The sequence below is a fragment of the Natrix helvetica genome (assembly GCF_964273705.1).
Source record: "Natrix helvetica genome assembly, chromosome: W".
Taxonomy (NCBI): domain Eukaryota; kingdom Metazoa; phylum Chordata; class Lepidosauria; order Squamata; family Natricidae; genus Natrix; species Natrix helvetica.
Window position 1 is genome coordinate 76,405,917 of NC_138555.1, and position 14,595 is coordinate 76,420,511.

The window sequence follows — 14,595 nt, forward strand, 5'->3', positions numbered from 1 at the left end:
AATAAAACTCCCCATCATTTATTCTTTATTCACATGAGAGCCTCTTCTCTTGGGCTGCCATCTAAAAGACAGGGAAGGAAGGAAGGAAGGAAGGAAGGAAGGAAGGAAGGAAGGATTGATTGATTGATTGATTGATTTTATTTTTAAATGTCACGCTCTTGCCATCGCTGACCGGAATAGACACAGTTGAAGAAAAGGACTAGTATTGCACTAACGTCTTTCATGCAGGACATCCAGAGTACAGGGAGTCCTCTATTTACGACCACAACGGAGCCCAAAATTTAGGTTGTTAAGTGAGGCAGATGTGAAATGCGTTTTGCCCCGTCTTACAACCATCCCTGCCTCCGTTGTTAAGTGAATGAGACCTTGATAAGTTAGTAACCCAATTGTTAAGTGAATCGGGACTCCCTATTGTCAGAAGGTCGCACCAATGACATGACTCTGGGACCCGTGAATGGCATACATATGAACCAGTTGAATTTTGATCGCAGGATTGTGGGGTTGCTGGAAAGGTCGTAACTGTGAAAAACAGTCACAGGTCACTTTTTCTGATGTCATCATAACGTTGGACGGTCACTAAAGAATGGGTTGTAAGTCGAGGGCTACCTGTACATTCTTCATTTGGGGGGCTGCCTAATAAGGAAATCACCAGGGATGGGATTCAGCCGATTCGGGCAAACCAGATGCGAATTTTACATCTGGTTCGCCGAACCTGTAGTTGAAAGGAGTGGCTGGCCTCGCCCATCCCTTCCTTTCCAGGAATCTCCACGCAGCCCATTTTGGATGCCAGGTCCTGCATGGAGGCTCTGGAAGGGCAAAAAATGGGGGCATTTCCGGCATCCGGAGCTCAGGGAAGGCCATTTTCACCCTCCCAGAAAAGCCTCTAGAGACTGGGGAGGATGAAACCCCCCCCCCCCAAAAAAAGGTGGTGTAGGAGGTTGAAGAGGCCACGCCCAGCGAGCAACCGGGCAGAGAACCAGTTGCTAAAATGTTTCAATCCCACCTCTGGAAATCATCTTCTCTGAATTTGACTCTCATCTTTTCGTTTCAGGCCCCGGACGTGAGCAGCGCCGAAGAGTTCCCCATTTTCGGCACCGGCGTGGTCCCTAAGCAGGCGTCGGTTTGGGGGCCTAAGAAGTTTTGAGGTTCAGGCAGCGCCACGACTGGCTTGCCAGGCAAAGCGTCGTGGCCATGGCAGGAAAGGGGGGAGCACTCCATGGTACCATCAGCTCCCTGCCGCCGGCCGCCTCTTGCTCTCCGAGACTCCCTCACTTGTCCCCGTCGCCTGCACTCCTCCTCTCCATGACTGTGCGAAACCGTTAACCGATCAAAAAAAGCCATAGCCTCTCCTATTCTTTTCTTCTCGTGGAGCCAAAAGTAGGCCAGGTTGCAAGCACACGTATGTTGAAGGAGACTCGTGCAGCTAGCGGGTTCCCCACCCCTTCTCCCGTTTGCCAGATTTCAGGGCATTAAACTCCTCGCTAGACCTCCCCACCCGCTTCCGCCTCTCCGCCGTGAAAGGAGTAAGTCCCAAACTTTTCCTGCCCAGTTCCTTTTTCTTCCCAGGGTGACGTGGGTCCGGCGGTGGACTTATTCACGCATCCAGATGTCCTCGGAAGAGCTGGAGGCGGGGAGATGGGGGGGTGTTTCGGACTTGTCGAAGTCGAAGCACAGTTCCTCGCCCACCCAAACCTTCACGCTCTCTGCTTTCGGATGTCCAGAAGCAGCTTTAACTTTGTTTCCTGGGCTCTCCTAGTGAATTTGAAGCTGGGGAGGACCAAAACTGGAGGGAGGAAGGAGAGGGGGGGTGTTTGTGTGTGCGCGAAGATCTAGGAATGAGATTCTGACTCGCGGTGGGTGAAAGGCTCACTTGAAAAGCAGGTGTAGCACTTAGCGACTTTGGCAACTAGCAGCCTTCGTCCCCCTCTTCTTCCTCTTCCACCCCTCTCGGGAGTCTGGAAATGTGTTTTTTTTTTCCCCTCCACTTCTTCAACTCATTTTCAGCTGTTTCCCATCTCCCGGCTCCCCGTTTCTCCCCTTCCCCTTTGTCCTTCCTTCCCCTCGTTTTGGACTTTGACAAGGGAAAATAACGCAATCGTTGACCAGCCGAGGCAGAGATTGTCTTCGACTTTCCCTATTTCGGTGACTACTAGTCCTCGTCGTCCTTCCCAGGTTTTAAACTGTGATTTCTGTGAGCGAGAGCGTGTGTGTGTGTATGTCCACAAGAGCGCGAGTTAAGACCCCACTCCCACACCGACTCCATCTCTTCTCCCCTCCCCTTCCCGCCACTAACCCCTGCGCGAAGGGGGAAGGAGGCACAATGTAACAAATGGAAAAAAAAAAGGAAAAGGGAAAAAACAACCTAAAACGGAGCGACCTAATCCAATTTTTCATTTTTTCCCCCTTTCTTTTTTCTTTTTCTTTTTTTTTTCTTCTGAAGAAGGCAGGGTTTTGGGGAGAATTAAAAATACGGCAAAAAAAATCAGAAGACACTATTGGCCTTAACGGGGGGAGGGGGGCAAACAATAAAAGCGGGGTGGGGTGTGAGAGGGAGAAAAAAAAAGTAAGTTTGACAATGGAAATATGCAAACTCTGTAGGTCACACCCGGTGACTGAATATTTTTTTTTTCTAATTCCAAATTAAAAACAAACAAACAAACAAAAAACGGCGTGGGGAAAATAAAAAAACTCCTTTTGGTGAATTTCCGCAGGCGTCCGTTGAGCTGTGTTGAGGGTCTTCTTTGCTTTCTCCAGACTGAAAGGGAAATCCCACTGATTGTAGCCACTGTCCTTCTATTGCTATTCCGATGGAGAAGCGAGCGCAGGTAGTCCTTGATTTACAGCTGTTCATTTAGGGACCTTTTTGAAAGTACAACATCACTGAAAAAAAGTGACTTACGAACATTTTCTCATGACTGTTTGCAAAATATCCGTAGCTGGACTTTTAATTGGGACCAGAATTTCCTTTGCTAAGCCAGGTAAAAGTAGAGTAGAGTAGAAAATTAGAATAGAATATAGAATTTAGAGAATAGGAAATGGGAATGGAATAGAATAGATTAGATGGAATGCAGTGGAGTTGGATAGAATAGAATAGAATAGAATAGATGGAATGGAATGCAGTGGAGTGGAATAGAATAGAATAAGAATGGAATAGAATAGATGGAATGGAATGCAGTGGAGTGGGATAGAATAGATGGAATGGAATGCAGTGGAATGGGATAGAATAGAATAGATGGAATGCAGTGGAATGGGATAGAATAGATGGAATGGAATGCAGTGGAATGGGATAGAATAGAATAAATGGAATGCAGTGGAATGGGATAGAATAGAATAGATTACATGGAATGAAATGAAATGCAGTGGAGTGGGATAGAATAGAATAGAATAGATGGAATGGAATGCAGTGGACTGGGATAGAATAGAATGAATGGAATGGAATGCAGTGGAATGGGATAGAATAGAATAGATTACATGGAATGAAATGAAATGCAGTGGAGTGGGATAGAATAGAATAGAATAGATGGAATGGAATGCAGTGGAGTGGGATAGAATAGAATGAATGGAATGGAATGCAGTGGAGTGGGATAGAATAGATGGAATGGAATGCAGTGGAGTGGGATAGAATAGAATAGATGAAATGGAATGCAGTGGAATGGAATAGAATAGATGGAATGCAGTGGAGTGGGATAGAATAGAATAGAATAGATGGAAAGGAATACAGTAGAATGGAATAGAATAGATTAGATGGAATGGAATGCAGTGGAATGGGATAGATTAGATAGAATGGAATGCAGTGGAGTGGGATAGAATAGAATAGATGGAATGGAATGAAGTGGAGTCGGATAGAATAGAATAGATGGAATGGAATGAAGTGGAGTCGGATAGAATAGAATAGAACAGAGAATGGAATAGGAAATGGAGTATGGAATAGAGTTGAGTAGAACAGAAAATTAGAATAGAATTTAGAAAATAGAATAGAAAGGAATGGAATAGGGAATGGAATAGGAATAGCAAATAGAATGGAATGGAATAGGAATGGGAAATAGAATAAGAATAGGAAATAGAATAGAATAGGAAGTGGAATAGGAAAGGAATAGAATAACAATTGAAAAGGACCCTGGAGATCTTCTAGTCCAACCCTCTTCAGGCAGGAAACCCTGTATCATTTCTGACAAATGGTTGTCCAATCTCATCTTTAAAACTTCCAGTGTTGGGGCATTCACAACTTTTGGAGGCAACTGCTGTTCCACTGATTAACTGTTCTAACTGTCAGGAAGTTTCTCCTCAGTTCTAAGTTGCTTCTCTCCTTGATTAGTTTCCACCCATTGCTTCTTGTTCTACCCTCAGGTGCCTTGGAGAATAGTTTGACTCCCTCTTCTTTGTGGCAACCCCTGAGATATTGGAACACTGCTATCCTGTCTCCCCCAGTTCTTACAATACAATACAATACAATACAATACAATACAATAGTAGAGTTGGAAGGGACCTTGGAGGTCTTCTAGTCCAACCCCCTGCCTAGGCAGGAAACCCTATACCGTTTCAGACAAATGGCTATCCAACATCTTCTTAAAGACTTCCAGTGTTGGGGCATTCACAACTTCTGGAGGCAAGCTGTTCCACTGATGAATTGTTCTAACTGTCAGGAAGTTTCTCCTCAGTTCTAAGTTGCTTCTCTCCTTGATTAGTTTCCACCCATTGCTTCTTGTTCTGTCCACAGGTGCCTTGGAGAATAGCTTAACTCCCTCTTCTTTGTGGCAACCCCTGAGATATTGGAACACTGCTATCATGTCTCCCCTTCTTCTTTTCATTAAACTACACACACCCAGTTCCTGTAACCGTTCTTCCTATGTTTTAGCCTCCGGTCTCCTAATGATGTGAGCTTCATCCAATTTTATGCATTTGGTTTTATGCTCTTCCCCCCCCCTCCACAGTTGTTAATCGAATCACTAGTCGTTAAGTGAACCAGGCTGCCGTTGAAGTTGAATCCGACTTCCCCCATTGAGTTCGCTGGTCGGAAACCGGCCGGGAAGGTGCCAGTGGGTGATCAGATGTGTCCGTCACTGCATAACTGTCACGGACACATGCCAGCGCCTGATCTCTTGATCACATGACACGAGGATTCTGAGGCAGGCCTAAGTCTGAGAACCAGGCCTAAGTCGTCCCTGTCGTCCCCGTCCCCCCAGTGCTGCTGTAACTTCAAACGGTCCCTAAGCAAATGGCTTTTAAATCGAGGCCTAGCTGCGGTCGCCATTTTGGGCCTGTAAGAAACCAAGCTGAGGCCACCACCTTATGTAACCCAGCCCTCGCGCTGTCTTTCTCGTGTTCTCCTCAACCTTCCCGATGAGGTCTTTCCGGTCTGTTTGGGAACACAATCCAATCTGCTTAAGAACAGCTGTTTCGGTTGACAGCTTTGACGCTTTTAATCCTACGGGGTCAAAGAAGGCGGTCGGTCGAGGTTGGGACACGGAAATCGGTTTGTGGGCCTCTGCTCAGCTGCTGATCTTCTGTCGGAGGAGATCAGCCAGGGGAAGTCGGTCGTTGTTTGCTTTCCTCTTTATTCTTTTATAATTTCTGCTTCGCTTCCCGGTTCCAGTTTTGTAGCAATTATACTGGATTAAAAGGATACTGAACTTTTTGTCCAGTATAATTACTACGCAAACTGGAGAGGGCCGACCAATACCACCAGTTATACGGGCGGGATTAGGGTGTCTTTGATCTCACCAAAAGTTCACCAAATGCTTAAAATTAGTCAGGGGCAAACCTCCCCCCCACACACACACATACACAATTCAGGTGATCCTTTAGCGAAAGTTGCACCCGCCCTTATCAAATCTGCCCCTTTGCCACAGCGTAAATCCCCGCGATCGGAAATTGTCAGGCCCTTGTTGAATGTATAGATTGCTGAGTCGTTTAGGTGTAGAAATTAAATAAATGGAAGGAAGGAAGGAAGGAAAAGGAAAGAAAGAAAAAGAGAAAGAGAAGAAAGAAAGAGGAAGGAGGAAGGAAGGAAGAAAGAAAGAAAAAGAAAGAAGGAAAGAAAGAAAGAGAGAAAGAAAGAAAGAAAGCCAGTTTGGAGTAGGGGTTAAGGCACTGATGGCAAACCTTTTAAGACAGAATGCCCAAACTGCGCATGTGCACATGCCCAAACTGAAAGGTGGCATGTGCGTTAAGGTGCAATGCACGGACATGCACATGTGCACGGACATGCGCGCATGGGCAGCAGAGAACTGAAAGGTGGCGTGTGCGTTGAGGTGCAATGCACGGACATGCACATGTGCACAAACATGCGTGCATGGGCAGCAGAGACCCGAAGACAGCTGGCCGGCGGGAAGCCAGGCACCCCAACACCGGCAGTGCAGCAAGAGGTTCTTTCTTCTTTTTCTGAAGTCTTTTTCTTTCGTGAGCATCTGTTTCATCGTACGCCAGGAGACAGAAGTTCATGAAAGAAACACCATGGAGATCCGACTTGGGGCGAAGACGCGCGGGCCAGCCGAGAGGCCTCTGCATCCCTCTTCTGGCGCGCATGCCACAGGGCAGGGGTCAGCAAACTGTGGCTCTGGAGCTGCATGTGGCTCTTTCATCCCTCTGCTGTGGCTCCCTGTCACCGGTCGGCCCCACAATCGATAGGATTTTCGGTTAGGACAGATAGAGGAAAAAGAGACACTGCACTAGGAGGAGACTCTATGGTGGGGGAACCGGACTTCCAGTTGGCTCCAGAATTGAATGGAGGGGGGCTCTGATTAGGATCTTCGTGGCTCTTTGAGTGTTTAAGGTTGCCGACCCCGCCATAGGGGTTAAGGTGTCAGGCTAGAAACCCAGAGTCTAGGCCCAAAGCCAGCTGGGTGACTCTTAAGCCAGTCGCTCGCTCTCAGCCCTAGGAAGGAAGCAACGGCAAACGTCTTCTGGAAAACCTTGCTGCCGGGACTAATCCAGGCAGCTACCAGGAGTCAACACTAACTCCCAGACACGTTCACACACACACACACACACACACACAAAAACCCTTGTAATAATCTTTTGCTTAGTGAGTTGGGGAACTCGGCCACTTCTATTTATGGCTTAGCATGTTGAATGGGACCCCTTCTTGTTGGTCATTATCTAGCAAACTATAGTTTAGTGATGGCGAACCTTTTTTGGCTCGCGTGCCACAAGTGGGGGGAGCGCAGGGGGGTCGAGTGCGGGCGTGCCGCACCCATAATGCAACGTGCAACCCCCCCAGTGCGCATGCGCGCAAAACGCGTGGACCCCCCCCCCATTTTTACATGTTTTTTTCACCTGGGGAGGGTGAAAAGAGCATCCCCCGACCCCCCGGAGGCTCTCCGGAGGCTTCAGGGACTGTCCGGAGGCTTCCCTGAAGCCTTCGGAGCGCTTAAAACCACCCTCCGAGCAAACCGGAAGCTCGGAGGGTCGTTTTAAGCGCTCCGAAGGCATCAGGGAAGCCTCGGACGGTCCCTGAAGCCTTCGGAACGCTTAAAACGACCCTCCGAGCCCTCCCCAGGCTCCTATAAAGCCTCTGGAGCCTGGGGAAGGCGAAAAATAGCTTTTAAAAAGGTTAACTCAGCTGGCCAGCGCGCACATGCGCGCTGGCCAGCTGACAGGGCAGTGCCTCGCGTGCCCTGACAAATGGCTCCACGTGCCACTTGTGGCACGCATGCCATAGGTTCGCCATCACGGGTATAGTTATTGGAAATGGACTAGGTATACAAGCCAACCCAGCAGTTTGTGTAGGATGTTAAAGGAAGCACACACAAACACAAACACTGCAAGTTGGAGACGAGCCTCAAAAAATTTGCGTCGTGCAGCCCACCAAGCAGGGACGAGGGAAGCTGTGAGACTCACGGGAGCTTTCTGGCACAATCTCCATCCAGATATTCACCTGCCGTTTCGTACCCCACAATAGCTATTTCCGCCCAGCCTCTTCTTTGGAATCCTAATCTGTTTTTGCATTTTGAACGCAAACGGCTTTAGCTACCGCAGGGAACGCTGAAAGGGACATAAGCGATGCAAACAGAAGGAAAACACGCCGAGCCAATTCGAAGCAGCGACCGAAAACGCAGGAAGCATTTCTTAATGAAACAGCCAGGTTGAAAAACACGCTCCTTTGCCCAAAACCACAGGAGTTTCCCCCGGGTGTGCAGAAATGACAAAAGTTGCCAATCTTCAGTAGCAGATTGGGTGGACTTTGCCGTCAGCTAAAAGGCCGGGATGGGGTGGAAGTCCCCATCCAGGCTGGCCATCCACGGGGGGTCAATTTGTTGGTCACTCTTTAATGCCATACGGCCGCAGATATGCTTGGCCTTAGCCAGGAGCCCGGTTACACCTTCGGCTCGGCCCAGCCCCGAACTCATTTTGCCAGGTGCCCAAGTCAAGCCAATAATCTTCCCCCGGGAGAAGGAATCAGGATTCAATAATTGATAAATGACTTACAGTAGTAGATGAGGGAATAGAAGGGGAACTTACCAAATTTGCAGATGATGAAGCTAAGCTGGCAGGAATAGCCAGCACCCTAAAACCGGGGGCTTGTGCTCATGCACAGGAGGGCAGGACGCACATTGCGTTATGGGTGCAGGCACGCGTGCATTTTCGGGACGTGATGGCAAAAAGGTTCGCCATCGCCGCCCTAGATGATAGGCTCAAGATCCAGGTGGGATCTTGACAGACTTGAACCCTGGGCCCTATCTAACGAAATGAAATTCAAGGTAGAGAAAAGCAAAGTCTTACACTTAGGCAAGAAAAACCCAAAGGACACATATAGACTTGAGTGAAAGCAGGCTGAACAGCAGCAACTGTGAGAGGGATCTTGGAGTCTTGGTGGACAACCAGCTAAATCTGAGCCAGCAGTGTGCAGCGATAACCAAAAAAGCCAACGCAATCCTAAATTGCATTAACAGAGGGATACAATCAAGATCAAGGGAGGTACTAATACCACTCTATAAAGCCTTAGTAAGAGCCACACCTAGAATGCTGCATCCAGTTTTGATCACCACACTATAAAAAAAGATGTTGAGACTCTAGAAAAAGTGCAGAGAAGAGCAACCGGGATGACGAGGGGACTGGAGACTAAAACATATGATGAATGGTTACAGGAAGTGGGCATGGCTACCATAGTGAAGAGAAGGTCCAGGGGAGACACGAAAGCAGTGTTCCAATATTTGAGGGGCTGCCACAGAGAGGAGGGGGTCAAGCTATTATTCAAGGCACCTGAAGGCCAGACAAAGAATAATGGCAAAAAAACTGATCAAGGAGAGATTCAACCTAGAAATGAGAAATTTTCCGAGAACAATCAACCCGTGGAACAGCAGTTGCCTTCAGAAGTTGTGGGAGCCTCATCATAAGAAGAGACTGGACTACCATCTATCAGAAGTGGTGTAGGGGCTCCTGCTTGGGCGGGGGGGGGGGGTTGGACTAGATGACCCACAAGGTGCCCTCCGACTCCGTAAATCTGATTTCTGTGCAGGATTGAGATACTCAAAGACATTTCCGAATGGGATCGCTTAGGAGCCAAGTCCAAATCAAAACAGGCCTGCGGATATCCTGAGACCCACATTTCCGTTGTTAAGCAAGACGGTTAAGGGAATTTTGATTCGTTTTACAACCTACCTTGCCACAGTTGATAAGAGGAATGGCTGGAGATGTTAGCTTGGTAACACGACACTTAGATGAATCTGGCTTCCCCATTGACTTTTGTTTCTCAGAAGGGCGTAAAAGTTGATCACGTGACCCTGGGACACTGCAGGCGTCATAAATATGAGTCAGTGGCCAAGTGGCTGGATTTTGATCACGTGGCTGGGGATGCTGCAACGGTCATAAGTGAAAAACGTTCACGAGTCGCTATATTTTAGTGCCATGGTAACTTTGAACAGTCACTAGGGAAATGATTGTAAGTTGAGAACTACAGTGCCTGTATACCATAAACTACACATAATACAATACAACACAATAGCAGAGTTGGAAGAGACCTTGGAGGTCTTCTAGTCCAACCCCCTCCCTAAGCGGGAAACCCTATACCGTTCCAGACCAATGGCTATCCAACATCTTCTTAAAGATTTCCAGTGTTGGGGCATTCACAACTTCTGGAGGCAACTTCTGTTCCACAGATTAATTGTTCTGTCAGGAAGTTTCTCCTCAGTTCTAAGTTGCTTCTCTCCTTGATTAGTTTCCACCCATTGCTTCTTATACTGCCTTCAGATGCTTTGGAGACTAGCTTGACTCCCTCTTCTTTGTGGCAACCCCTGAGATATTGGAAGACTGCTATCATGTCTCCCCTGGTCCTTCTTTTCATAAAACTAGACATACCCAGTTCCTGCAACCGTTCTTCCATGTGTTTTAGCTTCCAGTCCCCTAATCCTTATTGTTGCTCTTCTCTGCACTCTTTCTAGAGTCTCCACATCTTTTCTACATCGTGGCGACCAAAACTGAATGCCGTATTCCAAGTGTGGCCTTACCAAGGCATTATAAAGTGGTATTAACACTTCACGTGATCTTGATTCTATCCCTCTGTTGATGCAGCCTAGAACTGTGTTGGCTTTTTTGGCAGCTGCTGCACACTGCTGGCTCCTATTTAAATGGTTGTCCACTAGGACTCCAAGATCCCTCTCGCAGTTACTACTATTGAGCGAGTTACCACCTATACTGTACTGTGCATTTGGTTTTTGTTGCCTAAATGTAGAACCTTACTCTTTTCACCATTGAATATCATTTTGTTAGATAGTGCCCTAATAAAATGAAATTCAGTATGCACGCCAGAATGTCCTGATGTTTCAATCACTTGTTCCAGTGTCAAACACACTCACACTCCTAATAAGCGTGGGGGAGGGATGCACTTGCTAAATTACATTCCGTAGGTTTGTGGTTTTTTAAAAAATTATTTTTTTAATTTTTTAACTTGAATATATCATCTTCCATGAAACAGTGTTTTGTCTGGGTATAAATGTCCCTGTACAATTACAATCAAGATTTACAATAGTCATTGCATTGATGAGAATTCTCTAATCTTACAATATTAATTATCAGCATTATAACTATTCATTTCTCCCTCTTAACATGACTTCTAATGAAAACGTAACTATGGTCATCTTATCATAATCATCATCGTATTGTTTACATCTCTCTCTTTACATATATTCTTTCCTTCACTAGTCTCTACTGAATGCTGACTATAAAATTATTTGCTTCAATCATCGCAGGAAGACTGGAAAAAAAAATTCTAAACCAATGTCACCGTTCACATCAAAATGGTTTTCTACCTAAGAGGCAAATCAAAGAGAATACGTAGGTTTGTGTTTTTAACACATGCTAACAAACTTTCTACCTCCGGATTTTAACTTTTTAACCTCTGGATTTTTGCTGGGACTAGCGCGAAAACAAAATGCTACGTTATTTTTCCGCCTGCAATAAGTGGACTTGCACAATTCTTTTTCGCAGTTACACATCCTCCATTGTGCCAACGCTTCCTATAAATGGAGGGTTTGTGGTCGGCCTCTTGAGCGTCTTCTGACAGGTTTCAAAGTAGGCATTGGCCAACAGTTGATTCTGACAATGGCTTACCTAGCAAAAGGGCAAAGCGATTGAGGAAGACTAGCTGTGATAAAAGTTAAACCATGGCTTGTTGGCAAAAAAAACCTTGAAAGTTTGATAGTGGGTTAATAACTCTTGGGGACAATACAGGTAATCCGTAGTTCATTTAGTGACCGTTTGAAGTTACAACGGCCTTGAAAAAAATGACTAATGACCATTTTCACACTTAACAACCCTTGCAGCAATCCCCGTGGTCGTGAGTTTATATTGACGGTTGCAGCGTCCCGGGGTCACCTGACCACCTTTTGCGACCTCCTGACGAGACACAGTCAATGGGGAAGCAAAGATTCGCTTAACAACCGAATTACTAACTTGTGATTTGCTTAAGAAACGTGGCAAGTCATAAAACGGGGACAAAACTCACTTCCCAGATTTCTCATTTTAGCAACATTAAATTCCGGGGTTCAATTGTGGTCGTAAATTGAGGATTACTCGACTCTGGTCGGGTACCCATTCCCTGGAAAGCCAGAGTGGCGCGCCCACTCACCCAAAGCCCACTGCGTGCATTCCCACCAGATGCTGAATGAATAAGCTGGAAGGGACCTTGGAAGGTCTTCTAGTCCAGCCCCCCCTGCTCAAGCGTGGAGAACCTATACCATTTCAGATAAGTGACTTGTCTAGTCTCTTCTTAAACCCGGAGGGAGAGGAGGAAGGAGGAAAGAGTGGGGGGGAGGAGGAAAGGAAGGAAAGAAAGAGAGGGAGTCTCTTCTTAAACCCAGAGAGAGCGAGAGAAAGAGTGAGGGATAGGAGGAAGGTGGAGGAAAGGGAGAGGAAGGAAAGAGAGGGAGTCTCTTCTTAAACCCAGAGAGAGCGAGAGAAAGAGTGAGGGATAGGAGGAAGGTGGAGGAAAGGGAGAGGAAGGAAAGAGAGGGAGTCTCTTCTTAAACCCAGAGAGAGCGAGAGAAAGATGGAGAGAGAGGAGGAAGGTGGAGGAAAGAGGAAGGAAAGAGGGAGTCTCTTCTTAAACCCAGAGTGGGGGAGGGAGAGAGGGAGGAAAGGGGAGAGGGAGAGGAAGGGAGTGGAGAGAGGAAGGAAAGACAGGGAGGAAAGAAAGGGCAAAGAGGGAGAGGGAGGAAAGAGGGAGGGAGAGGAAGGAAGGATGGGGAGAGGGAGGAAAGAGAGAGGGAGTCTCTTCTTAAACCCAGAGAGGGGGAGGGAGGGAGAGGAAGGGAGAGAGGAAGGAAAGACAGGACAGGGAGGGAGGGAGGAAAGAGGGAGGGAAAGGAAGGAGGGGGGAGAGGGAGGAAAGAGAGGGAGTCTCTTAAACTCAGAGAGGGGGAGGGAGAGAGAGGGAGGAAGAGGGAGAGGAAGGAGGGAGGGAGAGAGGAAGGAAAGACAGGACAGGGAGGGAGGGAGGAAAGAGGGAGGGAAAGGAAGGAGGGGGGAGAGGGAGGAAAGAGAGGGAGTCTCTTAAACTCAGAGAGGGGGAGGGAGAGAGAGGGAGGAAGAGGGAGAGGAAGGAGGGAGGGAGAGAGGAAGGAAAGACAGGACAGGGAGGGAGGGAGGAAAGAGGGAGGGAAAGGAAGGAGGGGGGAGAGGGAGGAAAGAGAGGGAGTCTCTTAAACTCAGAGAGGGGGAGGGAGAGAGAGGGAGAGGAAGGAGGGAGGGAGAGAGGAAGGAAAGACAGGACAGGGAGGGAGGGAGGAAAGAGGGAGGGAAAGGAAGGAGGGGGGAGAGGGAGGAAAGAGAGAGGGAGTCTCTTAAACTCAGAGAGGGGGAGGGAGAGAGAGGGAGGAAGAGGGAGAGGAAGGAGGGAGGGAGAGAGGAAGGAAAGACAGGACAGGGAGGGAGGGAGGAAAGAGGGAGGGAAAGGAAGGAGGGGGGAGAGGGAGGAAAGAGAGAGGGAGTCTCTTAAACTCAGAGAGGGTGAGGGAGAGAGAGGGAGGAAGAGGGAGAGGAAGGAGGGAGGGAGGGGAGAGAGGAAGGAAAGAGAGAGGGCGATGGAGGGAGAGAGGGAGAAAAGAGGGGGAGGAAAGAAAGAGGGAGGGGAAGAGAGAGGGAGGGAGGGAGAGGCTGAACCGTGCCACCCGCGTCAAGCCCTAAGAAGCCTTTGAACCACCTCGGATTAACGCGAGTCACGCTAAGCGCGTCGGGTCGGGGCAACGCAGAGGGTTTCTCTCTCTCTCTGCCTTTGTGCCGCTTCAAGCCGCTCTGCCGAACCAGCCGGTGCGCCCCGGTCTCCCCCTCATCACCCTCTCGGCCTCCACATCCCCCCCTCCCGCCTCCCATCCTCGCCCCGACCCCCGTTTCCCGCCTTTCCCCCGCCCCTTTTGCCCTTTTCATTCATAAAAGACCCCCCACACACACAGAGACAAGCGCGCGGGCGGGCGCCCCCTCCTATTGGTCAGCAAGCCAAGCCGGCTACCCGCAGCGGGGGGGGGGGGGAAAGCTGCGTTAAAGAAAAAAAACCACGGCGCTCGCGGGGCGTAGCGTGGGGTGGGGGCGTGAGGAGCCGTTGGCCAGCCAACCCCCACCCACCCCCCGCCGGCGGTTGAGGGCGTGGCCTCGGCGGGGGTGGGAGAGCGGCTGCCGGTCCGCGCGCGCTTGCGCTCGCGCTCTGGAGAAAGCGGCTGCTTTTTACCCCGGCGCAGCCTCCTCGCCTTGACGCTCTGAAGGAAGCCGGCATCGCCGCGATCGGCCGGCCGCTCGAAGAATCCGCGGTCCCGGGTTTCCCAGCCCGCGTTTGCCCGAGGCCACCGGCAGACGGGGAGCGCTGCACTGGTGGCTGGTCTCGCTCCAACCGCTTCCCTTGCTTGGCGGAGGTCTTCTCCACCCGCCTTGGCTTCTTCTTCTTCTTCTTCTCTGGCAGCTTCGCGGCTTACCTGGGTTTCTTGGGATCCTGGCTTTCGCCTTCTCGTGGTTCTCCCCTTTGCCTCCTGCTCTTCCTCTCCCCGGCTGGGGGAAAGAGGGACCCCCGGGGACACCCCCTGATGGTAACACCCCCTGATGGTAACACAGCTTTCTTCCTCACCTTCTTCTGGATGATGATGATGATGGTGGTGGCAGCAAGATTGTCTC

The 14,595-nt window shown here is 48.9% G+C and overlaps 1 protein-coding gene across 1 annotated transcript in view; it reads left to right on the top strand.

Moving 5' to 3' along the window:
• Nucleotides 1-2,702, top strand: part of LOC309400703 (vigilin-like) — a 110,329-nt gene extending 107,627 nt beyond the window's left edge. The window contains exon 28 of the mRNA XM_081969333.1: nt 1,052-2,702. Coding sequence (XP_081825459.1) covers nt 1,052-1,144 — 93 coding nt within the window. The 3' untranslated portion in view covers nt 1,145-2,702. The remainder of the gene's footprint in view (nt 1-1,051) is intronic.
• Nucleotides 2,703-14,595: the final 11,893 nt, after the last annotated feature.